A 27,690-nucleotide genomic window follows, 5' to 3' on the forward strand; every position below is an offset into this window, starting at 1 on the left:
AATGTTGATAATGACTAATGCATATGTTTTAATCTTATACTGTTAATTTATTATTAGTTATATTATTGTCTTATTATTGTTATTATTATAACAATTATTATTCATTCCTCACTTTCTCACGAGGCATTCCTCTTGTATTTTTTTGTAGGCTACCTTTTGTGTTGGTCATAAGAATATTAAAATAATTATGAAAGAATATCAATAATACCAATAAACACTTGACTTTGTGTTGGATTCCATGTAGGCCTAGGCTAAATGCGTAAACTGGAAAGACGTTTGGACGTTTCAGACTAGCTAGTGGTGTAGGCTATATGACTAACCATGTTCACATTACCTTTTATATTTGTATATATTTTTATTATTATTTGCATTGACGCTTTAGTATTATTTAGTGAGCAACAATCATGTTAATGCACTCTGCTGGAGAAAAAGAACATTCATTTGGTAACTAAGCAACATAAATCTAAATTTGTAACAATAAAATAAGACTCTAGGCATAGGTATTTTAAATATACATTTTCATGAGTAGCCTACATGGGATATTAATTTTTACTGAAGATGCAAACCAAGGAGCCTGTCGAGGTAGTTAATAATGATGATTCTTTATTTACAACAAATCCGAATCAAGTGTGGAAATTAACAAAAACTAAATTAATAAACAAAGTAGATCTCGATTTCGAATTATTTAGCTATGAGACTCAATAAACCAAACAAACTCTGTTATTGCGCCTCATTGCGTGCCCCTTACGTCACTCGCGAATCCGGCCACGCCCCCTTCAATCCTGTGTTTGGACATCCTCGCATCAGCAACACTCCGCGCATCCCTTCATGCGCGCTCTGGACACGGATGTGGAGGCGGAGGAGGGAGTCTCGCGCTCTTTCTGTCTCTTTCTCTCTCACTCTCTCTCTCAGTTCAGCCATTTAAACATCAACCCGTACATCAGGGGGAGCCTACTGACACCGAGACGCCCTGCTTGGATCACATTTTCCCCCGCTTTTTTCAAGAGGAGCGTCGCACGGGATGTCAAGCCTCCTGGAGAACCCTCTGCAGGCGGTGCTCTATCTGAAGGAGCTCACCGCCATCGTGCAGAATCAACAGAGTCTGATCCAAACCCAGCGATACCGGATAGACATACTCGAGCGCCGGCTGGAGGATCTAGCGGGTGAGAACCGGCAGCTCCGGGACTCCAGCAGCAGCCATCACCGGCACCCTCCCCGCTATCACCCGCCTCCGCCCCCCCGCACCTCCAGCCTGCCCCGAACCAGCAGAGCCGGGACACCCCCGGTTCAAACTCAACAGCAGCAGGAACAGCATCATTCCCCTCTGGACATGCAGCTTGTGCCTGCTGGACCCAGCAATGCCAGTCCGGACTCTGCTGATGAAGATGAAGATGATGATGATGCTCAGAACCCCTGCTGTAGGTCCCTGGTCCCACAGACACCTGCCACCTTGTGCCGAGCTGTGGGACTCCCACGGACATCTGAGTGAGTTCTCATCCCACAGTTCCTCAAATCACTCTTTCTTTAGGAAAACACGAGATCGATGAGATGTTAAGGCAGATTAGATGCGCCAACAGGATTACATAACAGAGGAATTTCACTATGCAGGCCACAGTGAATATGCAATTGCACATCAATAATTCAGTGATCATAAAACGAATGATGATTTGCATTTATAAAACCTTTCAGCGTTCTGTTTTTAAGATCATGTGGGTGTGTAATCAGTTCTTATATGTATGCTAGAGAGTCTGTATGTATGTGTGTGTGTGTGTGTGTGTGTGTTTGTTTGCACTGCTATGTCCAGTCTTGAAATAACCACACACTCTAAAATGGAAGAAAAACGATTATAGGTCAGCATTAGCACAGTACATTCTCTATTTCCAGGGCAAAAGGTCTCAAGAAAGAGGTTTTTAATGCACCTGATTATTTTGCTGCAAGAATGCATTTTAAAAAGCACTTAAAAACACTTTATTGCCAGGGATCTACATGCGCGCGCACACAGATTTATGCATAAAGTGAGGCTTTAAGTGACATTCCCATAGTGTATGTGAATTTGATCCGCCAGCTGGAATCTAATCCACAGTAAAAGAGAGAAAGATTGAGAGACTGAGTGAGTGTGTGTGTGTGTGTTTCATCTATTATGGCTGCTCATCTGCTTCAGTGCACATCTTACGCTGCATTTGTAGAGTATTCCCTCTGTGTGTGTTAACCCCTCGAGCAAAACTGGAATGATACATTCTGCTCTGATTTGTTTAATTGTAGCATTATCGTTTCCTTTAGGGTAAAAAAACCCACTTAGTCTTGAGTCTGAGAGTATGTTACCTTGCTGTGTGTTTATGACAGAATACAATTAGTTGTACTGGAAGTGTGAGACTCTCATTGCTAATGAGTTTTAAGGCCGAATTATGCTCATGCACGAAGCTCATTATCATCGCTATCATCAGCGTGTCTGGTTATGACAGGTATAATTTGAGACTGTTGCATCTTTATTAGCGAGTGAAGATGGACTGTTTGCCATAGACAACATTATGCCATCATTTACTCTCCCTCATGTCGTTTTCTTTCTTCCGTGGAACAAAAATGTAGCGGTGCACTTTAAAAAAAAAAAAAACCAAGAAAGCAGCTGGGAATTTTACATGCACAACAGAATATTGCATTAATAATGAATATTACATAATAACCACAATAGCAGGAGTGTAAGGAAGTGATATGCAAATGTGATTATATTAATAGCACTTCACATTCTCATGTTTTGCTCGAGTGAGAAGTAAACATATTTGATGTGCTGTCAACAATGGAGGGCTCAAACAAGACTCACAGAAACAGAATACAGGAAGGAGTTGGGGATTTGGAAAGAATTGTGAGCAGCCATTTATATACCCTTGCTTTGTGAACATTTCATTTCGAAATGTTGTTTAGCATCAAGAAGGCTAGTTGTAGCCACCTGGAAGAGCAAATAACCATTTGTAAGGTAAAAGCAAATGTGACTCAGACTACATTAAATACAGGCTCACTTGCATCAAGGACATGGTTTGTGCCAACTATAATATGTTTTCTGCAATGAATGTCTGGCTGTCATTTTGGTTGCTATTTCCTGTAGCTCAAGTAGAAGAGTATAGCGCTAACAATGCCAAGGTCACGGGTTTGACTCAGGGAATGCATGAACTGATAACATGTATACTTTGAATGCAATGTAAGTTGCTTAGGTCAAAAGAGTTTACCAAATGCATAAATTTCCTTAAAGGAGTAGTTCACTTTAAAATGAAAATGACCCATGATTTACTCAACCCTCAAGCCATCCTAGGTGGAGATGACTTTCTTCTATCAGATGAATACAATCAGAGTTATATTAATAAACACCGATGCTTCTGAGCTTTATAATGGCAGTGGATTGCAACCATCAGTTTGAAGCTCAATAAAAGTGCATTCATCCATCATAAAAGAACTCCACATGGCTCCGGGGGGTTAATAAATGCCTTCTGAAGCGAAGTGATGAGTTTGTGTATGAAATATATTCATATTTAAAACTTTATAAAGTAAAATAACTAGCTTCTGGGCAAACGAACATACGGATTCGACTCAAGTGTAAAGCGCAACTTATGCAGAAGTAATGCAACGTACTGCTGGTATTTACGCTACGCCATGACGCACTACGCTACTTATGACGTCACAAGTCGTTTGGCCAGAAGCTATAGTTATTATATAGCTATCCCCCCCGGAGCCGTGTGGAGTTCTTTTATGATGGATGAATGCACTTTTTTCGAGCTTCAAACTGATCGTTGCAATCCACTTTCATTATAAAGCTCGGAAGCGTCAGGGTGTTTATTAATATAACTCTGATTGTATTCGTCTGAAAGAAGAATGTCATATACACATAGGATGGTTTAAGGGTGAGTAAATCATGGGCTAATTTTCATTTTAAAGTGAACTACTCCTTTAAGGCCCAATAATTCTGAATTCGGATTCTGAAGCAAAACTAGTTCAGTACCATCACACTAAGCTAATATGCTAATGAAATGACATATAAATAATAGTATTTATTGCCATAATGTGGATTTGAACATTTTCAGGAGTCAGACCGTCTTGCACCAGTTCTGCTGTCCAGCACCAGAGGCCCCAGAGGGAGATTCCAAAACCTGCTCCAGGTGAGGATGACACCTTCTGTAACAAGCCAATCAGAAGAATTACACTTTCTACATATCAAGCAAAATGTGCAATATGAGCAACAGTAAGAAGTAAGCAGTAAGGAAAGTGTGAATATACCTGTTTACCATAGCTGTCTGCATTGGTTAGGAATTCCATCTTTTAAATGGTAGTGGTTTTCTGTTTGCGGTCCCTGATCTATTGGCCTGAGGCATTCTGGGTAATGGGATTCAAGCCAACGGAATGTATGTGTGTGTGTGTGTGCGAGAAAGAGAGTTAGTGTATGCTGCAGGTGTAGCTTAACCTTGGTCCGTTCTTTGTCTGATAGACTGGAAAACTCTCGGCATGGATAAGCACCGTCATTCAGGTGGAGAGAGAGGCTGTGTGTGTGTGTGTGTGTGTGTGTGTGTGTGTGATGTGCATGTGTGAATGTGGCAGCTCTGCACTATTTTGGGAACTTCAAACCATCTGAGCTTTGTTGACTGCATATTTTATGCTGCCAAGTTGTGCCAACAAAACCAAGTTTTAATAGCTATTCTTAATAAAACAGTACATAATAACTGTGAACATAATAAACAACAGAAAATATGAAGGTAAAAGAGTAGCAAAACTCGAGAGCACGTAGATGTGAATTTGAGAACTTGTACAATAAATATTCGTACTTGTATGTGAACATTTACACTTACAGCTCCAATGTGAAAACCTGTAAAATAAAAATCTGAAGTTGAATGTTGAAATTTGCACTCGCAGACAATAGTCACAAACCTGTATTCTGAATTTGAAGCTGCAGACAAGTAGTCACAAATGTGTAAAATGCCATTCACAGAAATACAATGACAGACACAAACTTGTAATATATATTTGCATTTATTCTTGCATTCACATTCGCAGTACAACCTCAATAATGCACTTGCAACTTCTCAAATCTGTCAGTGCAATTTCATATTTCACGCCTTGACTTTTGCTACTCTTTTCGTGATATATTAGGTGCAAAACTAACTCGTGCAATTGAAACTCAGTGGCGGCGAGAGAGAAAGGGGGCGGGAGCGGGGGTGTTCAAAGGAGCCGTTTTATTGGTTGGCGCCTAGCCAATGAAATGGGACTCTTATTGTACGCGATGATGTCACAAAACCCGCGTCCTCGGGGATGATCTGAAACGCTAACATGGCTTAATGCATTAGACTAATATTAAAATAAATAAATAATATTATCAAACTCATAATATGAATGCAACGCGTTTAATTAAGACAGTGGTATTAAAAGACCAAACTCAGGAAACACCATACAAATAAAGCCTACAGAAAAGCATTTGAGCACAGAATATGAACGCAACGCATTTAATTGTACGTTAAGCATTTTCCTCCCATAGAAAACCAAGAAAACGCTTAATGAGGCTTAATGGACCAACTGTAAAAAAAAAAAAAAAAAAAAAAAAAAAAAAAATTCATTATACAGTTTAATAAAACACAGGCAGCAGGTTTATTTGCACTGAACACACATTTGCTTTCTTTCGTCATATTCTGTGCTCATCTGCTTTTCTGTAGTATGCATTATTAGTATGGTGTTTACTGAATTTGATAATATCGTTTATTTCTGTTAATATCAGTTTAAGCATTAAGCCATGTTAGCGTTTCAGTGCACGCGGGTTTCGTGACATCATCGCGTAATCATCCTTTGATTTTTTCCAATGTTTGAACATAAAAGAGCAGCTTTATTTCTGTAGAAAATATATTTACATTTTGTTCCAATAATGGTTGAAACCAAGATAAGCACATAATTGAAGTGCATTTTGTTTCTTGTATTAAAGGTTACGTATCAGTGATTTCAGGCCCAAACATAAATGATCACATTCATCTAATCTTTCCTAACGATCCTCTAGCTGCCCGCCCCATAAGCATGCCGTCAAAAAAACGCGTCTCTGTAGGCAGCCTAGGCTCTGAGATCTGCACACAAATACAATTGGTTTCACCAACCACTCAAAACCAAAATAAAGTGTTCCAACCAATCACAGACAGGGGGTGGGTGTTGTTGTGAGGTTTGACCCACCCCCTGTCGGTGATTGGTTGGAACACTATTTATTTTGGTCTGAAATCGCTGATACAACCTTTAAAGTGTGTGATTAAAGCTGATGTAGTAGCCATAAATTCACCATAAAACATACCGTGACGGCGGTATTATGGGATGCCTGTATAATTTATTTCTTATAATTGTATATTCCATTAAGTGATTCACTCTCCAGAATTCAAATTCTTTTACCTTTCAAATGTACTGATAATTACCGCAATAATACAGGAGGTTTATTAGAAAGCCACATAATGAATCAGAGTTCTTTATAAGTAGCCTGTCCATAAAACAGGGCCAATATTCATAGGAAAACAAAACACCATCAGGGTAACACACGACACCAAAATAATGCATTAAACACATTAACTAAATAACCGGAAATGTAATAAAACAACACAAAACACCAAAAAATATAATTATATGTGATGTCACGTAGGGATTTTTAGAAAATATTACTGTTTGTATTTCCTTTGTTTTCCACTCTAAATTATGGTATTTCATATTTTTTACTTCTAAAAAAACAACATATTTTTTACTTCTAAAAAAACAACATATTTTTTACTTCTAAAAAAACCCATATTTTTTACTTCTAAAAAAAAAACATACATTTGACAGTATTTTACAGTAAAATACACACACACTGTAGACTGTATATATAATGTCATGTTAAACCATTTACAATTTTTCACTGCACTCTAAGAGAGAAAAGTCGTAAAAACATGCCAGATGTGCGGCCCAGTGTTAACATGAAGCAATTTTTCTTATTGTTTTTTCTATTTTACCAGTATTTTGAATTATAGGCCTGTTGCATTGTTTTGTGTTTCAGGGTTGAAACTTTTCTCAAAGGACATTATTCCATTTTTCTACAGATTATGTTTTCTTTCAGTGTGTGTGTAATAAGGTAACATAGCCTATAGTTAAGCATTGTTTTTACATGAGCTTTTTTACAAGAAATGACATGAATTACAGTGTTGAGGAAACATGCCTGGGTGTTCAAAACTTGTTGGCACTTTGCCACGTTTTTTTAACATGTTTCTATGTCGTTTTTGGGACGCGACTTGGTGATATCATTTTTGCCCGTAGCACAAATGGTCCAGGTTCAGTGGTAAACTAAAGTTTAATGCTTAGAGTTAGAAGTTTGTTTAAATCACTAACCCTAAGCCTGAGCAAGCATCAGTAATGAAGTTTCCAGATTGATGAGCCGGAGAGAGCAGCTTTAATTTTCCCCAAATGATTACTAAAGAGGGTTGCTGAGAAAATGGGAAAAAAGGGAAAACATAAGCATGCATTAGCTTCTCACCTCTTATTTGCAGGAATCGAAAAGGTTTCTGCTTGATGTTGAAACTTGTAGTCATGCTCAATCTGTTTTTTAAACAGCTTGAAAGAGAAAGCATATTTATTTGAGTCATTTCACAGGAAATGACATCAAACTCTTTGCTACTTGCATCACTTTGCACGTTCTCTCATATCACATTTCAGATTGGGTCCTCAGATCAATCGTGTAGAAACGTAATGATCTGTACCGACCATGTGGATTGGTGTCTGTTCTCACTCTCGTTTAAGGTTCTGCTGCATTTGTTCTCGTTCCTCAGAGGCAAACAGCACTTGGTGCATGAAAGATGGAAACCTTGCTCTCTGCCCCTCATGTATGAGTGCTTACAGAGCTTAAGTGGCCTTTACTCCAGGGTAGCAGCTAATGTGCTGACAGTGAATGCGGTCTAGTGTGCTTGTGTGTGTGTTGTAAACCCGTGTCTACACTGAGAGAGAGAACCCAGAGAAAATGGAAATGGGGTTGAGCTGTGTTGTTAAGCAGAAGAAACATACTTTGTGACATCTCTCATGATTTAAACATCCGCTTTCCACTCAGAGATGATTTTCATGAGCTCAACATGAGAGGAAAATGGCTTTGTCATGTATGGGCTTACGTAAGATAGAGAGAGTGCTGTTAACCTTTGAGATTTGGTTTGATTCAGTCTTTGGTTTTGGGGATTTATATGAAACCAATGCATTGTTAAATTTTGGTTTTGTTGCAGAAGCAGTGTTTTATACACTTTGTGATATAATGTTAAATAAAATACAATGTATTCACTGAATAGTTTAAAATACAAAACTGAATTTTATTTTATTGCAATTCAAATTTTGCTATTGCATTCAATGTACAGTTTCTGATAATTAAAAGATGATCTAAAACCTTCACTTGATTACCTCATTTCCCACGAAGACTGCGTTGAATTTGAAACCCGTGAAACCCTGCATGTAGTAATTAAGCAGAGTTAATTAGTCCTGAATGCGCACTGGGTTCTGATCAGTCTAGATTCAAAGACAGCAAATCTGGGTCAGCCGCTTCTCACTCGTGTCATTCGAATCCTCAGCTCGATTCCTGCTGCAGGAGAGGAACAGAAAGATGAGAAAAAAGACGGTCAGCCTGACGTGCCGCCCTGCTCACATCCTCCAGAATATGAGCTCTCTCCTGATCTCAAACAAAAACAGGTAAGCCCCAGCGGACAGGCATCTGTGCATGTGAAACTGACTGTTAGAGATATAAAGTTAGAGATCAATTTGAGTTAATAATTTCGATCTATCTATCTATCTATCTGTTTATCTATCTATCTGTCCGTAGATAGAGGAACTGGAGCAAAAGTACGGTGGTCCTTTGATTTCCCGGCGTGCGGCCTGTAAGATTCAGATGGCGTTTCGCCAGTACCAGCTCAGCAAGAACTTCCAGAAGATCCGTAACTCAGTTCTGGAGAGTGGGATCCCGCGGCGTATGTCAGTGCGCAGGGTCCGGGTGCAGAGGGAAAGTTTCTCTGCTGAACGGGCGCTGATGGAAGGATGTTCACTCATGGGCATCCCGCTCACACACTCCACGTCACTGCCGGTGGCCACAACAACCACACTCACACACCTGGAGGACACATTCACCGAACAGGTACAGTTACACTATTACAGTTTTTCTCAGTCGCTTTGGTGCATTTCTCACATCACTATTTACATTTGCACAACAGTTAGTTCAACCTCCACAACATTTAGTCATTTGTGCACATCATAGTAGCAGTTTCTCATTCCTTCTAACAAATTGCAAATTCTTTTGGACATGCATCAGTTGCTTTCATACAACTCTCTGCTGTTTTATAACATTATCATTTGCAGTCAAAATTAACTATACTTGTGAATGCTGAATAGTCATTCCATATAAAACAAATAGTCCTCATTTCATTGCTTGAGTCATTACATACAAAAATGTTGAACTAGTTGTCAAAATCTGTCAAGCAAATTTTACACATTTTCTTAAATATTTTTTTTCCTGAAAATGTCTCCTAATTTGAACAATACCAGACAGAGAGGAACGTCTGGATGTGCATGAATGATTACAGTACTATGTATGTTGTATGTTCAGTTCCAATATGTACTGCAATATTGTTTCCAGTTGTGCACAGCTCTACCCAAAGGGAGTTTATGTTTGTTGAAAATAAGGGTGTATTTTTTTCTTTCGCACAATGCTGTGAACAAATTAGAATTGCAAAGAGCATATGCAGTAAAAATGTGAAACATACATATTCAGTGTCTTGTACTCAGTTACCTCACTAAATACAGTAATGTGTAACTTTACTGTATTTTTCAAATGGCTGTGCAAATAGTATATACAGTGCTGTCTTGAGCATTTTCAGGTAGTGTCACCAAGATCTGACTTTTTTGCATTGGAAAACATTTACAGAGTAAACTGTCATAATGAAAACATGACAAAGCCATTTGACTATCTTGTTCATAAACAATGGTGTCAGGACTTTTCATCTTGATGACACTGACACTTTCATTGACATGAATACTTGCTTTTGAGGAATGAGCTATCCATTTTGAGCAAGTGACACGCTTTTGCAGGTTATCAACTAGGTTTTGCAGTTTGTACTAATTGTTTTGAGAACTGCATTAACTGTTGTGCAAATGTAAATAGTGATGTGAGAAATGCACCAAAGCGACTGAGAAAAACTGTAACACACATGATGATACAGCATGAATTCTGTGCAATCAGTTCAGCCTATTTACTGTAGTTCAAGTACACATACTATAATGTTCTATTCATACTATTTTATTGTTTGATTCTATTGCATTTGTTCTTTGTCCTCTGTCCTTTTGTTTTGTTGTATTCTGTTCTATTGTATTCTGTTCCATTCTATTCTATTGTATTTCGTTGTCTTCAATTCAAATGTTTTTCTATTCTGTTGTATTAGGTTCTATTATTTTCAGTTCTACTTCATTAAATTCAAATGTTGTATTCTGTTCTATTTTATAAAAATTTGTTCCATTCCATTCCATTCCATTCCATTCCATTCCATTCCATTCCATTCCATTCCATTCCATTCCATTCCATTCCATTCCATTCTATTCTATTCTATTCTATTCTATTCCATTCCATTCTCCCTGGCAGGTTCAGACATTAGCACGGTCTATTGACGAGGCTTTGAGCGGCTGGAGTTCTATTCGCGACGGGGAAGGAGAGAAGTCCTCTGCGGCCCCTCCCTCTGGATCCCATCCCGAGGGGCTCCTGATGGACCCCAATACCCTACAGGAGGCCCCACCGGGCAGCTGTGGGGAGAACATACCACGCAGCGCCAGTAAACTCATGATGGCTTTCAGGGATGTGACTGTTCAAATTGATAACCACAACTTTCGCCTCTCCTCCTCCTCCATGCTGGAGTCAGTTTCCCTTGGTAACGGCATATCCAAGGAGACCGGCTCTGAAGCCCAAACGGGGGGAAAGATCGCAGGCCAGTCAACATCGTCAGCCACGGAGATGCCTGAGTTTCCACCTCCGCCACCCAGCGAGGAAGAGAAAGAGAACCAACAGCCAACCGGATCGGATGCAGCACCGACAGCAGGGGCGGGCCTGGAGAGGAAACAGACCAATCAGATTGCACCCGAGACGGCGGAAAACAGCTCAGATCCCGTCAGTAGCAGCAGCACTTCGACATCAGCGTGCGAGACGATGATTCTGTCTCTGCCCCGCCCACACTGCCAGGACACACCCTGCGGAACGCTGTCGACGGATATCGCACGCAAACGCCTTTACCGTATTGGACTCAACCTTTTCAATGTGTGAGTACAAAGGTTAAAGATAAATCTTTCCATTTAAAGTGGCTTTTTTAGTGTGTGTTACTGGTTTTGCTGTTTGTAAGGCTCAGATGTCCCCACAAAAACAGTAAAACCTACAAAAATTCAACGCTATTTTAGTAATTTATTTAAATTCATATAACTATAATATTGAACTAAAAAAGCTAAGTTTTTCATTGTAAATTTTCAATTTTGGCTTTTCAAAGTCTTATTTGAAAGTTTTGAAGAAAAAAAAAGGTTAACAGTGTAAAGGTTTATAAGCCTTGCGAACAAACAAACATTTGATAGATTTGTTCCAAATACTAATCCAAAATATGAGCAACAGTCATAGTGATGTGCCCTTTAGCCAGACGGTAAGACCCACTAAATCTAATATAAAAACAATAGAATTTATTGGCGGGTACATTTGCTGTAAATAAAAATATGATTTCACAAAAGAGCTTTTGTTTGCCAGGTTAGTTTGCCCATGACTAAAGAGTTGAGTGCATTTTCATTATGCCGGCTGATACACACTGACAAATACACACACACTTGCACATGTATACATACACACATACTCAAGAAGACTATATTACACTCCCTCAGGGGTGATTGTGAAGCTCTTTCTCTGCTCCATTTTGTGTGTGTAGCTCTTTCAGACAAACACACACACACATACAGAGAAAGAGAGAGAGAGAGAGAGAGAGAGAGAATAAAGCCAATCCTCAGAGGATTCAGAGTGCATCAGCACTCAATTGAAATCTCAGATCAAATTCACTTTGACATGCTTGACGTGAGTAGTGCCACGGTTGCCATGGTAACCAGGTGATCTACACTCACGGTTTTACTCAGGCTGTGTGACCAAGGGACAATGTTTTTACAAGGTTTCTGTTAAGATGAATGCAGGAATTTAATTTTTTTCAGCTATTCACTCACAACGAGTAAGGGAAACGTAGCACGTTTGGGGTGAAGCACGTGTGTGTGTGTGTGTGTGTGTGTGTGTGTGTGTGTGTGTGTGTGTGTGTGTGTGTGTGTGTGTGTGTGTGTGTGTGTGTGTGTGTGTGTGTGTGTGTGTTTTCATGTGCGTTTGCCAGTATAAGGTCGGATGTGACCTGAGAAGATGTTCGGAGTGGTGGAAATAATGCACGTTACAGTGATGTCATCTCGGAGTCTGATGCTAAGGAAAGCAAGAAACAGACAAATACAAAGAGAGACTGAGAAGGAAATATCAGTATTATTATAAATGAACATCTCAATGCAATAGCGCAAATAAATCAGAAGCTTTCACTGGTGTCCATTTCAAAAAGGCCATATGGCTTGTTTTTTTCCTTAAATCAACTTATAATGAAGCAATGTCCTGCTCCACTCCAAGTTTTTCATTTCACACTCCTTGCCTTCACTACTCGCTTTACTTGAAATGTCTTTATAAAGGTCTTTACTGTCACTTTTGATCAATTTAATGCATCCTTGCTGAATGAAAGCAATTTCTTATTGACCCAAACTTTTGATTAGTAGTGTACATACATAAATATAAGATACTCAGTCCAGCTGTTATTGGCTGAGGGCTGCTAATACAGACGTTGTGATGCACATATGGACATGTGCGTCTCTGAAATAGAATGATGTGATTGGATGTGGAAAGAGTAATCTGAAATATGCTGTATGTTTTTAGCTATGAATATCTCTCCTATCACATTTATATATGTGAACCTGCGCACAGAAACCTCTTCAGGGTTTTTTCCCCGCTGGAAACATAATAACTTTCACAGACCCAGACTAAATGCAGATTGTTTGTGTATCTTCTGTTAAAAGGGCAGAAATCTGCAGAATTTTGTTGAATGTTTTTTAACATGGTAACATATGTCTGCAAAAAATCATTAAATTATGCTTAAGAATTCATGTACACTATTGGTCAAAAGTTTGGAATTAATAAGATTGTTTATGTTTTTGAAAGAAGTCTCTTATGCTCACCATTTATTGGCTCAAAAATACAGTAAAAACCGTATTATGAAATACTATTACAATTTAAAATAACTATGAATAATATTTTCCATACAGTATATTTTAAAATGTAATTTATTACTGTGACGCAATTTTCAGCATTATTACTCCAGTCTTCAGTGTGATCCTCCAGAAATCATTCTAATATGTGGATTTGATGCTCAAGAAACATTTCTTATTATCATCAATGTTGAAAACAATTTTTGTTTGTAATATTTTTGTGGAAACTTGTGCAAACAGGTAGTGTACATTTAAGTATAAATAAATATAAAAAATGTATATTAAATGTACATGAAGGTATATTATATCATAGCATTATATAATGTAATGTTAGCTAATTGTTTAAATGATAGTTATTATAAAGTGTTAGCTCTAGCTTCTTTAGAAAAAGAAAAATCATTTGTTAGTACTCATCTACATCTTGATCTTCCTGCAGAAATCCAGACAAAGGCATCCAGTTCTTGATATCCAGGGGCTTTATTCCGGATACCGCCATTGGCGTTGCTCACTTCCTGTTGCAGAGGAAGGGTCTGAGCCGACAGATGATTGGAGAGTTCCTGGGTAACAGCAAAAGGCAGTTCAACAGAGATGTGTTAGAGTGAGTCATGTCTTCATAAACTTTTATGCACTATAGTTTTCTATGTAATTTTGCAGACAATCTGTCTGATGAGGCAAATATTTAGTCCAAAATCCTGTAAAACATCTATATAAGCCCTATATCTATCTATATTCCCCCATCTATATAAATTATTAAAGAGAATCAGAATCAGATTTATAGCCAAGTACAGTATGTTTACAGTATGTTTGTCATGGTGATAAAAAGCTTCCAGTGCACTGGAACAGAAACAAGATAGTAATAAATAAATACATATTAACAATATAAACATAATAGATGAATAACATATGTACAAAATAGACCAAAACTATGAACAAATATACTATATAGAAATACAATTATGCAAGGGATTGACAAGATTATGCAAAAAAGGTCAGAATTGTCAATGGCAATAAATAGAAAATCGAAATAAAAAATATTGTGTCAATAAATAATATTAAACTATAATATTAATTAACGAACTATGAAATTATATTCTTGTTTTGAAAGGGAAACATTACGATTAGAGTAAATAAGACGGCATTAACCAGCGCATACATATTACTGCATATTCAGGATTGGGGCTTATAATTTAAGAACCAACCACTGAAGGTAATAACGGCACATTTTCATTTCTTACAGTGCTGGAGCTTCATAAATTGGGCTCTTAATTCAAACAGAGCACATTTATGAGGTTTATGTGGCCTCTCTCTCTCTTTCTCAGCTGTGTGGTGGATGAAATGGATTTTTCAATGCTGGAGCTGGATGAAGCTCTGAGGAAGTTTCAGGCACACGTGCGAGTGCAAGGAGAAGCTCAAAAAGTCGAGAGACTCATTGAAGCATTCAGGTGAGAATCACACACACACACACACACACACACACACACACCAGTAAAGAGTCATTTCCTAAACACACATGCAATTTTTCAGATTACCTATGGCAATTTTATCCACAGCTTTTACTGGGTGCGATACATTTACTATAATGTGCATTCCTGTGTAATCTGTTGTTCCTTCTTTCAGTCAGAGGTATTGTATGTGTAACCCTGACGTGGTGCAACAGTTTCATAACCCCGACACCATCTTCATCCTGGCCTTTGCCATCGTGCTGCTGAACACAGACATGTACAGTCCCAACATAAAACCAGAGCGCAAGATGCTGCTGGAAGACTTCATACGCAACCTACGAGGTGTGTTTATGTGTGATTTGTTAATTAAAACCAGAGCGTGTTGGTGTTTTGAGGTCAGAGATTAAATATTTGATTTTGAATCTTGCCGATTTTAATCAGCTTTCCATCTCCATGTTTAAATTAGCATTTTTTTTTCATATCAAAAGAGTCACTTTGATTATCTCCTAGGAGTGTAGGCAGTGTGTGTGTGTGTGTGTGCGTGTGTGTGTGTGTGTGTGTGTGTGTGTGTGTGTGTGTGTGTGTGTGTGTGTCTTGGACAGATTCCTGGTCTCTGATCAAATCATTTTTGATCTGTTGCCTACTTCCTGCAAACACATACAGTAGAAGAGAGCTCTTCTTTAAAGTGAATGTAAAGACATGGGGACTGGAACGAAATCAGCTTGTCATTAGTCAAGCTCTAGTTTATAATAGGACTTTTCCATAGAGCCAAATAAATCCTCAATTTAAACAGCAATACGTCACCTAAAAGTACACAGTGACACTTGTGCTTTTCTACATGCCATGGTCCTTGTTAACAAAAGATTCATTTCTATTACACAGGCTATACAGTTTTTCCTGCCTTAAAGGGATAGTTCACCCAAAAATGAAAAGTCTGTCATCATTTACTCGCCCACATGTTGTTCCAAACCTGTACGAGTTTCTTTCTTCTGTTGAACACAAAGGAAGATATTTTAAAGAATGTTTGTAACCAGACAGTTGGCATTTTTTTTATCCATCAACTGTTTGGTTACCAACATTCTTCAAAATATCTTCTTTTGTGTTGATCAGAAGAAAAAAACCCATACAGGTTTGGAACGAGTAAATTATGACAAAATTGGCATTTTTGGGTGAACTAGGCCTATCCCTTTAAACTATATTTTTACTTTTGTATTATGATGTAAAAAAATAAAAAATAAAAAAAATAAAATAATAAATTCCCCTTCAGGAGTGGACGATGGGGCAGACATTCCGCGGGAGATGCTAGCCGGGATTTACGAGCGGATTCAGCAGAGGGAGCTGCGCTCCAATGAGGACCATGTGACCTACGTTACCAGGGTGGAGCAAAGCATTCTTGGAATGAAGACGGTGAGTCAGTTCTCTACCAATTAAACAAAAAGGTCATGTAAAAGTGAAAAGTGCATCACCTTTTGGTTCGGTTTGTACCAGTTACAGATTTGAAAAGGTGATTAGAGACAGTGAGAGAGCTGACCAAACTGTCTTCTTAACTTTACAGTGGGTCTTGCTGAGCCAAACATTGCCATTACTATCACTCATACTAGCGCAGCGGAGGGCCGACGTCCTGCAGAGATTTATCTCCAGCTTGCCCCAAAACACCTGCCTGGAAGTTTCTAGAATGCCTGAAGACCTTGATTAGTTGGATCAGGTGTGTTTAATAGGGGTTGGAGCTGAACTCTGCAGGACAGTGGCCCTCCAGGAGCAGGATTGGACAGCTCGATGGTGTTTTAAGCCCCCAATGGCTCCTTAGAGGCAGCTAACCCTAACCTCAACCTTAAACCTACCCATCCCCTCGCTGCCTGGAAGGCGCTGTTGGGGGCTTAAAACACCAAACACCGATTGGACACCCCTGTAGTAGTGTAAGTGATCTGAACAAACCCAAACACACTAGGTATTGAACTTGTCCAGCACCGTTTATGTCCAGGGATCCTTCTTAACCATTTTAAGGAAGAAATATTTAGAAAAAACAATTATGAAATTGTTATTGCCAAATGATGATTGATATACATATATATATATATCAATCATCATTTGGCAATAACAATTTCATAATTGTTTTTTCTAAATATTTGTTCCTTAAAATGGTATATATGAATCTTATATATATGAAGATTTGTTGATGAAGTTGAAGATTAAGTAAAGATCATGTTCCGTGAAGATATTGTGTAAATTTCCTACCGTAAATATATTAAACATTTATTTTTGTGAGTGAATGCAGCACAATGACGAACATAAATGGACAATTTTAAAGGCGATTTTCTCAATGTTTCGATTTTTTGCACCCTCAGATTCCAGATTTTCAAATACTTGCATCTCGGCCAAATATTGTCCTACCCTAAAAAAACCATACATCAATGAAAAGCTTATTTATTCAGCTTTCAGATTAAGTATAAATCTCAAGAATAAAAAGGGGAAAAAAAGACCCATGTGACTGGATTTGTAGTCCAGGGTCACATTTGCATTTGATTCACTAAAAAAAGCTCATAAGAGTAATTTGTTCAGGATTCAAACTATACTGGTTGTACTATACTGTATGTTTTTTAATTCACTGAAAAGAAACGGCTCATAAAAAATATTTGTTTGTGAAGCGGAATACACTGGTTGTGCTGCATGTTTTTTCTTCACTAAAAAGAACCAGCTCAGTAAAGAGTGATTTGTTCTGTAATCAAAGTTTTGCGCTATTAACGGACAAGGTTCATAATTTTTTTCTTATGGAAATGAACCTGGTTCTGCATAACAACTTGCTGAAAAATAAAGACGGTAAACAACATGGGTTTCATATACAAGTCTGAAACTTAAATTTGATCAAATTTTTTACTTACATGACCCCAAAAACTTTTGCAAGTCTGAAGTTTGATTAACATGATGAAATAAAAATAAACTTTGCTAAAAGCATCAGCCAGTTAAATTCACATTACAGCTTCTGGTCATTATTTTTTCCCACCTCTGTATGGCAACAGCTGAGTGAATCAGTTTATAAAAACAGGTATAAAAACAGGAAACTTGAGACTGAAACTGCTCATTAGTTTGGTGCTGTAATTTTAGATTCCACATGACAGCGCAGCAAAACACTGTACCTCCATATGAAATATTCATTTCTTTCATCAGCCCATGCTGCATCAGAAATCCCTCTTTTCATTTCCTGTGCTGACGGAAGCTGTACCTTCTGAATTGAATCCACCCGATATTTGATCTTTCTCTTTCTTCCTCAGATACTGTCGGTTCCTCACCGTAGGCTGGTGTGCTGCAGTCGACTCTATGAGGTCACCGATGTAAATAAACCGCAGAAACAGGCTTCGCATCAGAGAGAGGTGTTCCTCTTCAATGACCTGATAGTGGTGAGAGACACGCAGATGAAAGCATATTCGCACACGTACAAACAAACAACTGAAAATAAACGAAATCTTTCTTATGATGTTAGATCCTAAAACTATGCCCTAAGAAGAAGAGTGCCGCAACATACACGTTCTGCAAGGCCATGGGTTTACTGGGAATGCAATTCCATCTGTTTGAGAATGAGTGTAAGAACACAAGCACACACAAAACAGTTAAATGTTATACATGTTAATATTTTACTGTATTTATAAATACAGGAAAAAGTATGTTACAGTTATAGTTGTCCATAAAAGTACTACAGGGGGTAGTACTACCATGGACTTGTATGTAAAAAATATAAAAAATGTCAAAATATTGAAAAACATTACAATAATTAAATAACCTTTTACTGTATATCACTTTTTATATACAGTGCCTTGCGAAAGTATTCGGCCCCCTAGAACTTTTCGACCTTTTGCCACATTTCAGGCTTCAAACATAAAGATATAAAACTGTAATTTTTTTTGAAGAATCAACAACAAGTGGGACACAATCATGAAGTGGAACGCAATTTTTGGGATATTTCAAACTTTTTTAACAAATAAAAAACGTAAAAATTGGGCGTGCAAAATTATTCAGCCTCTTTACTTTCAGTGCAGCAAACTCTCCAGAAGTTCAGTGAGGATCTCTGAATGATCCAATGTTGACCTAAATGACTAATGATGATAAATAGAATCCACCTGTGTGTAATCAAGTCTCCGTATAAATGCACCTGCTCTGTGATAGTCTCAGAGGTCCGTTTAAAGCACAGAGAGCATCATGAAGAACAAGGAACACACCAGGCAGGTCCGAGATACTGTTGTGGAGAAGTTTAAAGCCGGATTTGGATACAGAAAGATTTCCCAAGCTTTAAACATCCCAAGGAGCACTGTGCAAGCGATAATATTGAAATGGAAGGCGTATCAGACCACTGCAAATCTACCAAGACCTGGCCGTCCCTCTAAACTTTCAGCTCATACAAGGAGAAGACTGATCAGAGATGCAGCCAAGAGGCCCATGATCACTCTGGATGAACTGCAGAGATCTACAGCTGAGGTGGGAGACTCTGTCCATAGGACAACAATCAGTCGTATACTGCACAAGTCTGGCCTTTATGGAAGAGTGGCAAGAAGAAAGCCATTTCTTAAAGATATCCATAAAAAGTGTCGTTTGCCACCTGGGAGACACACCAAACATGTGGAAGAAGGTGCTCTGGTCAGATGCAACTTTTTGGCAACAATGCAAAACGTTATGTTTGGCGTAAAAGCAACACATCTCATCACCCTGAACACACCATCCCCACTGTCAAACATGGTGGTGGCAGCATCATGGTTTGGGCCTGCTTTTCTTCAGCAGGGACAGGGAAGATGGTTAAAATTGATGGGAAGATGGATGGAGCCAAATACAGGACCATTCTGGAAGAAAACCTGATTGAGTCTGCAAAAGACCTGAGACTGGGACGGAGATTTGTCTTCCAACAAGACAATGATCCAAAACATAAAGCAAAATCTACAATGGAATGGTTCACAAATAAACATATCCAGGTGTTAGAATGGCCAAGTCAAAGTCCAGACCTGAATCCAATCGAGAATCTGTGGAAAGAACTGAAAACTGCTGTTCACAAACGCTCTCCATCCAACCTCACTGAGCTCGAGCTGTTTTGCAAGGAGGAATGGGCAAAAATTTCAGTCTCTCGATGTGCAAAACTGATAGAGACATACCCCAAGCGATTTACAGCTGTAACCGCAGCAAAAGGTGGCGCTACAAAGTATTAACTTAAGGGGGCTGAATAATTTTGCACGCCCAATTTTTCCGTTTTTTATTTGTTAAAGTTTGAAATATCCAATAAATTTCGTTCCACTTCATGATTGTGTCCCACTTGTTGTTGATTCTTCACAAAAAATTACAGTTTTATATCTTTATGTTTGAAGCCTGAAATGTGGCAAAAGGTCGAAAAGTTCAAGGGGGCCGAATACTTTCGCAAGGCACTAATTCAGTTGCTTCTGAAGAATGACCACAATTTTACTTTGAAGTACCATTTTGTTCATTTTTAACCTAATTCAGATGGATACATGTTTTGTTTTTTTAATGATAAAAACAGGAAAATTCACAAATCCTCAAAGCAGGACCTTACTCAATACTTGGAGTATCAGATGTGTGATACGCAGCGTGTTTTCTCCATCACAGATTACCCTCATGGAATCACGATATTGTCTCCGTTCTCGTCGGAGAAGAAGCAGGTGGTGAGTTTCTGTTCTCAGAGCTCAGAGGAGCTTCTCAAGTTTGTAGAGGACCTGAGAGAGAGCATCGCAGAGGTGGCAGAGATGGAACAAATTCGGATTGAGTGTGAGTGTCTTTGCATGTTACTGCTCATTTTGCTCATTTACTCATGTTCACATGCTTTAGCTTAGTGATAGTCACATTTGTTAAATTCTACATTAAAAACAAATCTGTGTTTCTGGACGTTTATGTTTTGTCTAAAATACATCCCATAGATTTATATTGAAAAGCTAAAATCTGGGGAACAGTAAGAAACCACCTATCAATCACATAACAACATGTTTAAAAATCTTAGTGGTGAGTTTTGCACAGGCAAACATCACTCACATATGCTTCAGAAAAGTTTTGATCTATTCACTCTTAAAAATAAAGAGTTCAAAAGAAGGTTTTGTAGCAATGCAAGCAAACCATTTTGGGTTCCCCAAAGAACCTTTCGGTAAAAAAATCATAAAAGAACCATTTTTTAGTGCAAAGAATATTTAAATAATCTGAAGAAACTTTCAACTATAAAGAACATTGTGCAATGGAAAGGTTCCAAGGATGATAAAGATTCTTCATGGAAACCATCGATGCCAATAAAGAACCTTTATTATTAAGTGTGTTTGTGCTTTTTCAGGTTAATACACTTTAAAATAGCATCATTATTTATAATACATTATTGTGTATAGGCTGTATGTGTGGGCTATGCTGTATGTAATAGAACAGTGTTGTTTATTAGCACTATAAATAATTAAATAATTTGTAACATTTTAATTCATTATCATTTTCTAAAGGTTAGCTTGAATAAAAATGAATTCTCTGAGGTTTGAATGCTATGGTTCTGGCCAACATTAAAGTGAATTATGCATGTGGTTCTCAGGGGAACTAGAAAGACAACAGGTTGTGAGAAATCAAACTAACAAGAATGGCACACAACTAGACATCCACGCTGGACCTAGTTCTGCTTCAGGTACACACACTTACACACACACACACACACACACACACACACACACACACACACACACACACACACACACGCGCTCATACACAATAATAAGACTGTTTTTCATGTCTTGTGTATTTGTATGGCTTGCAGGGGATGATTTTTATGAGAAAACAGGAAGCAACACAGTAGAGGTTTGTATCAGTATATCGTGGTGTGAGCGCAGTGCAAATTATGTTCCGATTCTGTGTGCATGTATTTATAGTGTCCTCCAAAATTTTGGACCCCTAGGCAAAGTGTGGTTTTGGATAATATCAGCATAAATCTGTATTATTTTTAGTGATGACTTTGCAATGATTAAGTTGCAAGGGACTATGGAAATATATAAATATATATCTATATATAAATATATAAATGGAAAATCAGTAAATTCAGAGCATAGAAAAATACCGTACAAGCAGTTTATAAAGCACATAAAAATGTGCAATCAAGAAGAAAAATATAATTGTCTTCAATGATAATTGCATAATACGCCAATGCATTTACACCAAAAATGTTGAGGATTTTTATGCTGATATTGTCCCATTTTTAAACCTAGGGTGTTTTTGGGGACATTGTAGGTGGTGACAGCATGTATTGTAGTTAACATCACTATCTCCTTGCAGAATCAGAGATAACCTCCCCACCCACCCCGACTCCCTGCCCTTTGACCCCTGAGCTCACTCTGTCCCTGTCAGAATGGAGACGCCCGCCCTCGGTGTCTTCACTGCAATCACACACCACTCGTGCAGAGCAATAACAGCACTTCCACCCCTCAGAAAACACCACCCTACTCCCCTCGTCGTGATCTCTAATCTATGGCTTCTCACTACAGCTGCTGTTGTTGTGGGGTGAAATTCTTTCAACTTAAAAATCTTTATACCAGTCCATAAGTGGAAATTATGTCGATAGTGTATTCAAATAAGACACACTGATAGGCGCATTCACACATACAGGGCCCTATTTTAACGATCTAAGCGCTTGGTCTAAAGCACATGGCGCAAGTGCACTTTTGCTAGTTTAACGCGCCGGGCGCATGTTCTAAAAGGGTTGTCCCTATTCTCTTAATGAGTAATGGGTGTGTTTTGGGCGTAACATGCAAAAACCAATCAGAGTCTCATCTCCCATTCCCTTTAAAAGCCAGTTGCGCTCGTGCCATGGCGGATTCTGGAATTTGCTAGCGGAAAAACTGAATGCTTCTCCAGAGAGGAAACGGATCAGCTTGTGCGCGAGGTTAAAGCTCGCAAGCAGACCATCTATGGGAATAGCCGGAATCCACCATATCTTTATGTACATATTATTAATCTTTTACATTGTAATCCTTTTATTTGTAATATTTGGCTAGTTTGTGTGCTGTTGCGCGTCCCTGTGTGTGTAATAAGCAGAGTGTATGTGCGTTGTGCACCCGCCTATAGGCTCATATTACTAATATTAAATAACAAAAAAATGCTGTGCCATTGACTTTAGACCAGGTTTCAGTTGGTCAATGGCCAAGTGAATGAATAGACATCACTATTTCAGTTTCCTCAAAATAGCAACATGCCAACAATGCGTTGTGATGGGCGCACAAATGGGCGTGAAAATGATAACAGCGTCGGGCTGAAACTAGCAAAAAACACTTGTGTCAAGCCTGGCATTGCGCCGGGTGTGTGATAGGGCCCACAGCCTAAACTGGAACTCTCGCACTGGAACTCATTAAAATTCAAATACTTCATTAAAAAAAGAGCCGAAACGAAAAGGAATGATTAGTGTGGACCGACAGGCTACATGAGTTTGCTTTCACGAGATGCCTCGCACATAACATACACACACGCACACAAGGTCTGTCAAGACAAGGTGCAAATTATCCAGCATGCAATAAAGACCCTCGCTGCCAAGCGTCTAGGCCCTCCAGGGGCACTTTTAATGCTTCTTACAGACGGATAAAAATATAACAGTCTGATTAGCAGCGCGGTAATAAAAGGAAATGCATAAGATAGCAGTTAATTATCAAAATCCCGGCAGTTCAAGTAGGAAGTCGCCCTGCTTTCACCCACTTCGACTGCGCTGCATGTACGTAGTTGTGTCACGTTCTGCCGCCTGCATGCTCTGTGGCATGGCCTCGTCGTGTGATCCGCACCAGAGGGCCGTGAGAGTGCAGCAGGCCAGGCTGATAACGCTTCCTGCTTCTGGCTGTTTCTAAACTAGGTGTCAATTCACAACAGGCTCCAAACATACCAACTCAGCTCTCCTCTGGCCCCACCCAGCGCTCAGCAACACCTGGCCGTCCTGCCTAGCCCCGCCCCTGGCTCCACCCTCACCATCTCCCCAGACACCCTGATCCAGTGCCAGCAGATCGTCAAGGTGATCGTCATGGATGCCGCCGGGCGTGGCCACGTGGAGGCGTTCCTCAGCCACAACCCCGCCCACCGCCTCATCCAATCGGCTGTGTCCACGCCCACCAGGTCACGGGAGGGGGGCAAGCAGCAGCAGCAGCCGCCCCTCCCTCCCCCGCCTCCTCCTTATCATCACCCGCATCAGTTTTGCCCCCCGACCCCTCCACCACCACGCCACCTGCTGAGCCAACGCAGGTACTCCAGCGGGACACGCAGCCTAGTCTGAATAACACACACTCAGAGATGAGTTTATACCTGTTAAAAGGACACATCCCCTAAATTGAACATTCTGTCTTTATTTAATCACCCACATGTCGTTCCAAACTCATGCTGCTAACATATATGAAATCACAATTAAAGTGCTCTGTACAATTTGTGCACTATATTCCAAGTCTTCTGAAGCGATAAGTGAGCTTTGTGTGTCACTGAAAATCTCCACTGTAATTCTAAAATGACTTTCACCGACACATTTAAATGAACTTTAGACATTTTAACTAGAAGAAATAAGACATATTTGGCAGTTTATGAAGTGTCAACTGTCCAGTATTATTTTGTATTATTATACTATTATAGTATTTATTAATATATTAAATTTGCTTTTATTTTTATATAAAAAATTTTCCTTTTAATTTTTAGTAATTATGTTATGTGCTTTTAACATTTTTATTTCTATTTAGCTTTAATTTAGTTTTAGTCATTTTAGCACTTCAACAAAAATAATTGAAATATATAATAAATAAAAATAAAAATATTTTATTCAATTGGTTGGCAAGGCACCACTTCTAATGTTTGTTTAAACTTTTTAAGTTTAAGTTTTTCATCTAATATTTATATTTTATTCCAGCTCCAGTTCAATTAACAAAAGCATTGATATTTTTTTTAATGAACTATCATTGCATGGAAACAAGCTATAAAAATTCTGTTCCTTAAAAAAAAAAAAAAAAAAAAAGCATATGGATTTCAAAGCAACATGAGGGTGGATAAATATTGATGGAATGTTCATATTTATGTGAACTATTGCTTTGAAAACTAAACTATCATGTACACTCTTTTTCTGAAGACACAAAATAGCACAAGCAACCCAGTCTGAACTGTTAGGCTCTGATCGCTCAAAAGAAGCTATTCTTAGAATAGTTGGGTCCTCATGGCCTTAAAGTGTGCATTTAAAGTGAGTAGATGTATAGTATTTTTTTAAGAGGGTTTTTTTCTCAGATCTTTTTTGTGTGTTCACCATGTCCCTGCATTCAAATTAAGTGTTTATATTTTGATTTCTCCTTAAACACCCATGTCATGTGACCTGAACTACAATAGATGGATGTAGTATAGAGAGAGTGCTTATGAAGGTGAATTTGTTCAAAGACACTAGCATAAAACAATGTTTGCAATTATATTTATGTTCACATCATATTTTGTATGGAAATAGGAAATCACCACCCTCTTTCAAAGGTCTTACCTGTTAGTCTAAATTCCAAAGACGAAATCCAATTCCAGTATTTGGATATACATCATACCTCAACATTTCTGAAAAAGAAAAATGCATAAGTAACTTGGTTAGATAAGAGAACACCCCTTGAGTTAGTTTAGATACAACAATAAACAATTTGTGCACACATCAGTGCAGTAAGCGCCCTGAACTAAACTACAGTAACCAAGGCAAATCATGAGACCTCTTCTGCTTTCCCATTGGTGGTTGTCACATCATGTGAATCCACATTGGCATTCGAATGAAAGAAAATGAATGGTTTTATTGCTGCAAATCACTGTCTTTTAGTGAATTATTCAAACTGTGTTGTTGTGAATGTCCTGAATCTAAAGGTTTTGGATGATATTTAGGTCAGGACGTGACGTGGCCACTAAAAAATATCTAATTTCCAAGATAAAAGCTACAGATTATGTCTGTATACGGCATCATCTACTGCCGTTTTTTTCCCCGTCAAGAGTCCCAATCCCCTGAGAAATTGAGGACACTGCCATCCTGTGTGGAGGAAACGCTTGATCGTGAGAGCCGTGCACCTCATACCTAACAAGGGTGTTGACTGAGCTCTAGAAACCCTTTAAAACGTTTGGACACCCGGCTCTAGACTTGTGCCTTCCGAAAAAAGTATTTTAATGTCCTTTAAAAAGCACATTTGAATCGCTAATCAGTGTTGAAACCAACTTCTATGCGATACCTGCTTAGTGCTGACTTATCCAAATCAGGTATTTACATCATTGACAAGCATTATATAGTGTCCTGCTGAAAAACTTAATTAATTTGCAAATAGTCATAAATTACTTTTTATTTGATTTATTTATTTTAACATATATTCACATTTGAATGTACATCAAGTATTAATCTGTTCGGCATTACTGATAGTACTGTATAAAAGCGTTTCCAAATTTCATTTTCTCTTTGCTAATGCATTTTTACAACATATTTTTAGAGCGACACAAAGCAAAAAATACCAAATTTGAACGAGGGTGGTGAGATGTTTTACCAATAGAGCCAGGGACCGGTTTTAACCCAGCGAATCATCTCAAATCAACCTTTATTTTGTCCGGTCCTATAGAGCGACTCTCTGTAGCGTGTTAACTGTGATCAAGCCTGGTGCTCAGGTAGCTTCATGTGAAACCAGGTGCACATCAAACCTCTGAGAAAATATCAAATGTTGTATACTACAAGGCTATGACTGAGAAATTGTATATTTTTAAAAACGTATCACTTAAAATGTTTATTAAAATATTATGTTAAAATCTTTTTTTTTGGGGGGGGGGGGGGGGGCATTTGTGTTTTAAAAGGATCTGGTGGATTATGTTTGTGTTTGCCACTTTGAACTCACGTTTTCTGTATTGCATGTCATAAGAGATTCATATGTTTATGTGCAGATATCTATAAAAAGATTTTATCGGGAGTATATCGACACTAATGTTTATGTTTCTATTTTCTTTGCTTGGTTTTTGAATCGCAAAACTAGTTTTTAATAACAAATATATCCTTTTTTTTTCCAAGACATTATTGGAAATGATGTCATTCTGTGCTTGGACACAGAAATTACAGAAAAGCAGCAAAAAAAATATTTATAAATCTATTTATTCATACAGAGTAGGAGAATGAAAAGCTTTATTGTATAATTTGCACAGCTGTTTATTCATTAAGATGCGCTGATCTAATTCAGTCTTTTCTTGGTGTACACCTGCTCTGACATGTTTCTGGGACCATTCAAATCATGTACGCTCCTCTACCACACACCACGACGAGTCAGAAGCTATTCATTTTCTAGGTTAAATTAGTACGTAGCAACATATTTGTTTCCAAGAACATCCCTGACACATTTAAACCCAGCGAGGGGCCGTATTCTGACTGTGAAGATGTGAACATGCACTGCATTTTTGTGAAAATGCACCATAAACTGCATCCTAGAGTCTATAGTTTCAGTCTAATGTGAACTTCTTGACTCAAATTCTTTCCCGGAAGTTCATTATAAAAAAGAGAGGCTAAAAAAGAAGTCAATGCTGAAATTCATGTATAACTTGACAAAATATGGCCTTGTGATGGTCATTGCAATGGTCCCATCTAATAGGTTTTTACGATTTATATTTATATTGAACACTATTATGAAGTTTTATATAGTGAAGACACTTGATACGCTCACATTCATATCCTGTATATGCAATGTCACTCAATCATATCTCAACAATCATTAAACGTGCAGAAAATAGAAAAACTTGTGTGTGTCTTGTTTGTGTTTCAGTAACGTTACTATTGTACTTAAAAATCATGATGGTATTTATGACTCGCAATCAGCAGCCTGTTAAATAATATTGGAAATCTATTGTTTGGCTAGACCTTCTCAGATACTGTTGACTGGATACATTAAATGCAGCTGGCATATTGATTAAACTTGACATTCAAGAGTTTGCTCACTAATTAGTTCTAATTATA

The 27,690-nt window shown here is 38.3% G+C and overlaps 1 protein-coding gene across 4 annotated transcripts; it reads left to right on the forward strand.

The window, feature by feature from the left end:
- The first annotated feature begins 771 nt into the window (after positions 1–771).
- iqsec3b (IQ motif and Sec7 domain ArfGEF 3b) lies at positions 772–27,455 on the forward strand. Of its 4 annotated transcripts, none has more exons than XM_082181789.1 (15): positions 772–1,485; positions 4,071–4,145; positions 8,580–8,697; positions 8,828–9,136; positions 10,634–11,301; positions 13,733–13,894; positions 14,616–14,738; positions 14,914–15,080; positions 16,006–16,145; positions 18,008–18,133; positions 18,217–18,316; positions 20,337–20,495; positions 21,289–21,378; positions 21,508–21,548; positions 23,581–27,455. In XM_082181789.1, the coding sequence occupies exons 1-15, from the start codon at positions 1,022–1,024 to the stop codon at positions 23,992–23,994; spliced, it is 3,156 nt and encodes a 1,051-aa protein (XP_082037915.1). In that variant the 5' UTR covers positions 772–1,021; the 3' UTR covers positions 23,995–27,455. The 4 variants fall into 4 exon arrangements, with proteins under 4 accessions (XP_082037915.1, XP_082037916.1, XP_082037918.1 ...); XM_082181790.1 differs by having other exon boundaries at positions 23,598–23,799; XM_082181792.1 differs by having other exon boundaries at positions 23,640–23,799.
- The last annotated feature ends 235 nt before the right edge of the window (positions 27,456–27,690 follow it).

Source organism: Leuciscus leuciscus, assembly GCF_965113295.1.
Source record: "Leuciscus leuciscus genome assembly, chromosome: 10".
In the NCBI taxonomy this organism is placed as follows: Eukaryota; Metazoa; Chordata; class Actinopteri; order Cypriniformes; family Leuciscidae; genus Leuciscus; species Leuciscus leuciscus.

Excerpts from the sequence above, each read along its gene's own strand:
- iqsec3b (XM_082181789.1), top strand. The coding sequence starts at position 1,022 with ATGTCAAGCCTCCTGGAGAACCCTCTGCAGGCGGTGCTCTATCTGAAG. Across the intron at positions 8,698-8,827 it reads CTGATCTCAAACAAAAACAG|ATAGAGGAACTGGAGCAAAA; the intron begins GTAAGCCCCAGC and ends ATCTGTCCGTAG. Across the intron at positions 16,146-18,007 it reads GCATTCTTGGAATGAAGACG|ATACTGTCGGTTCCTCACCG; the intron begins GTGAGTCAGTTC and ends TTTCTTCCTCAG.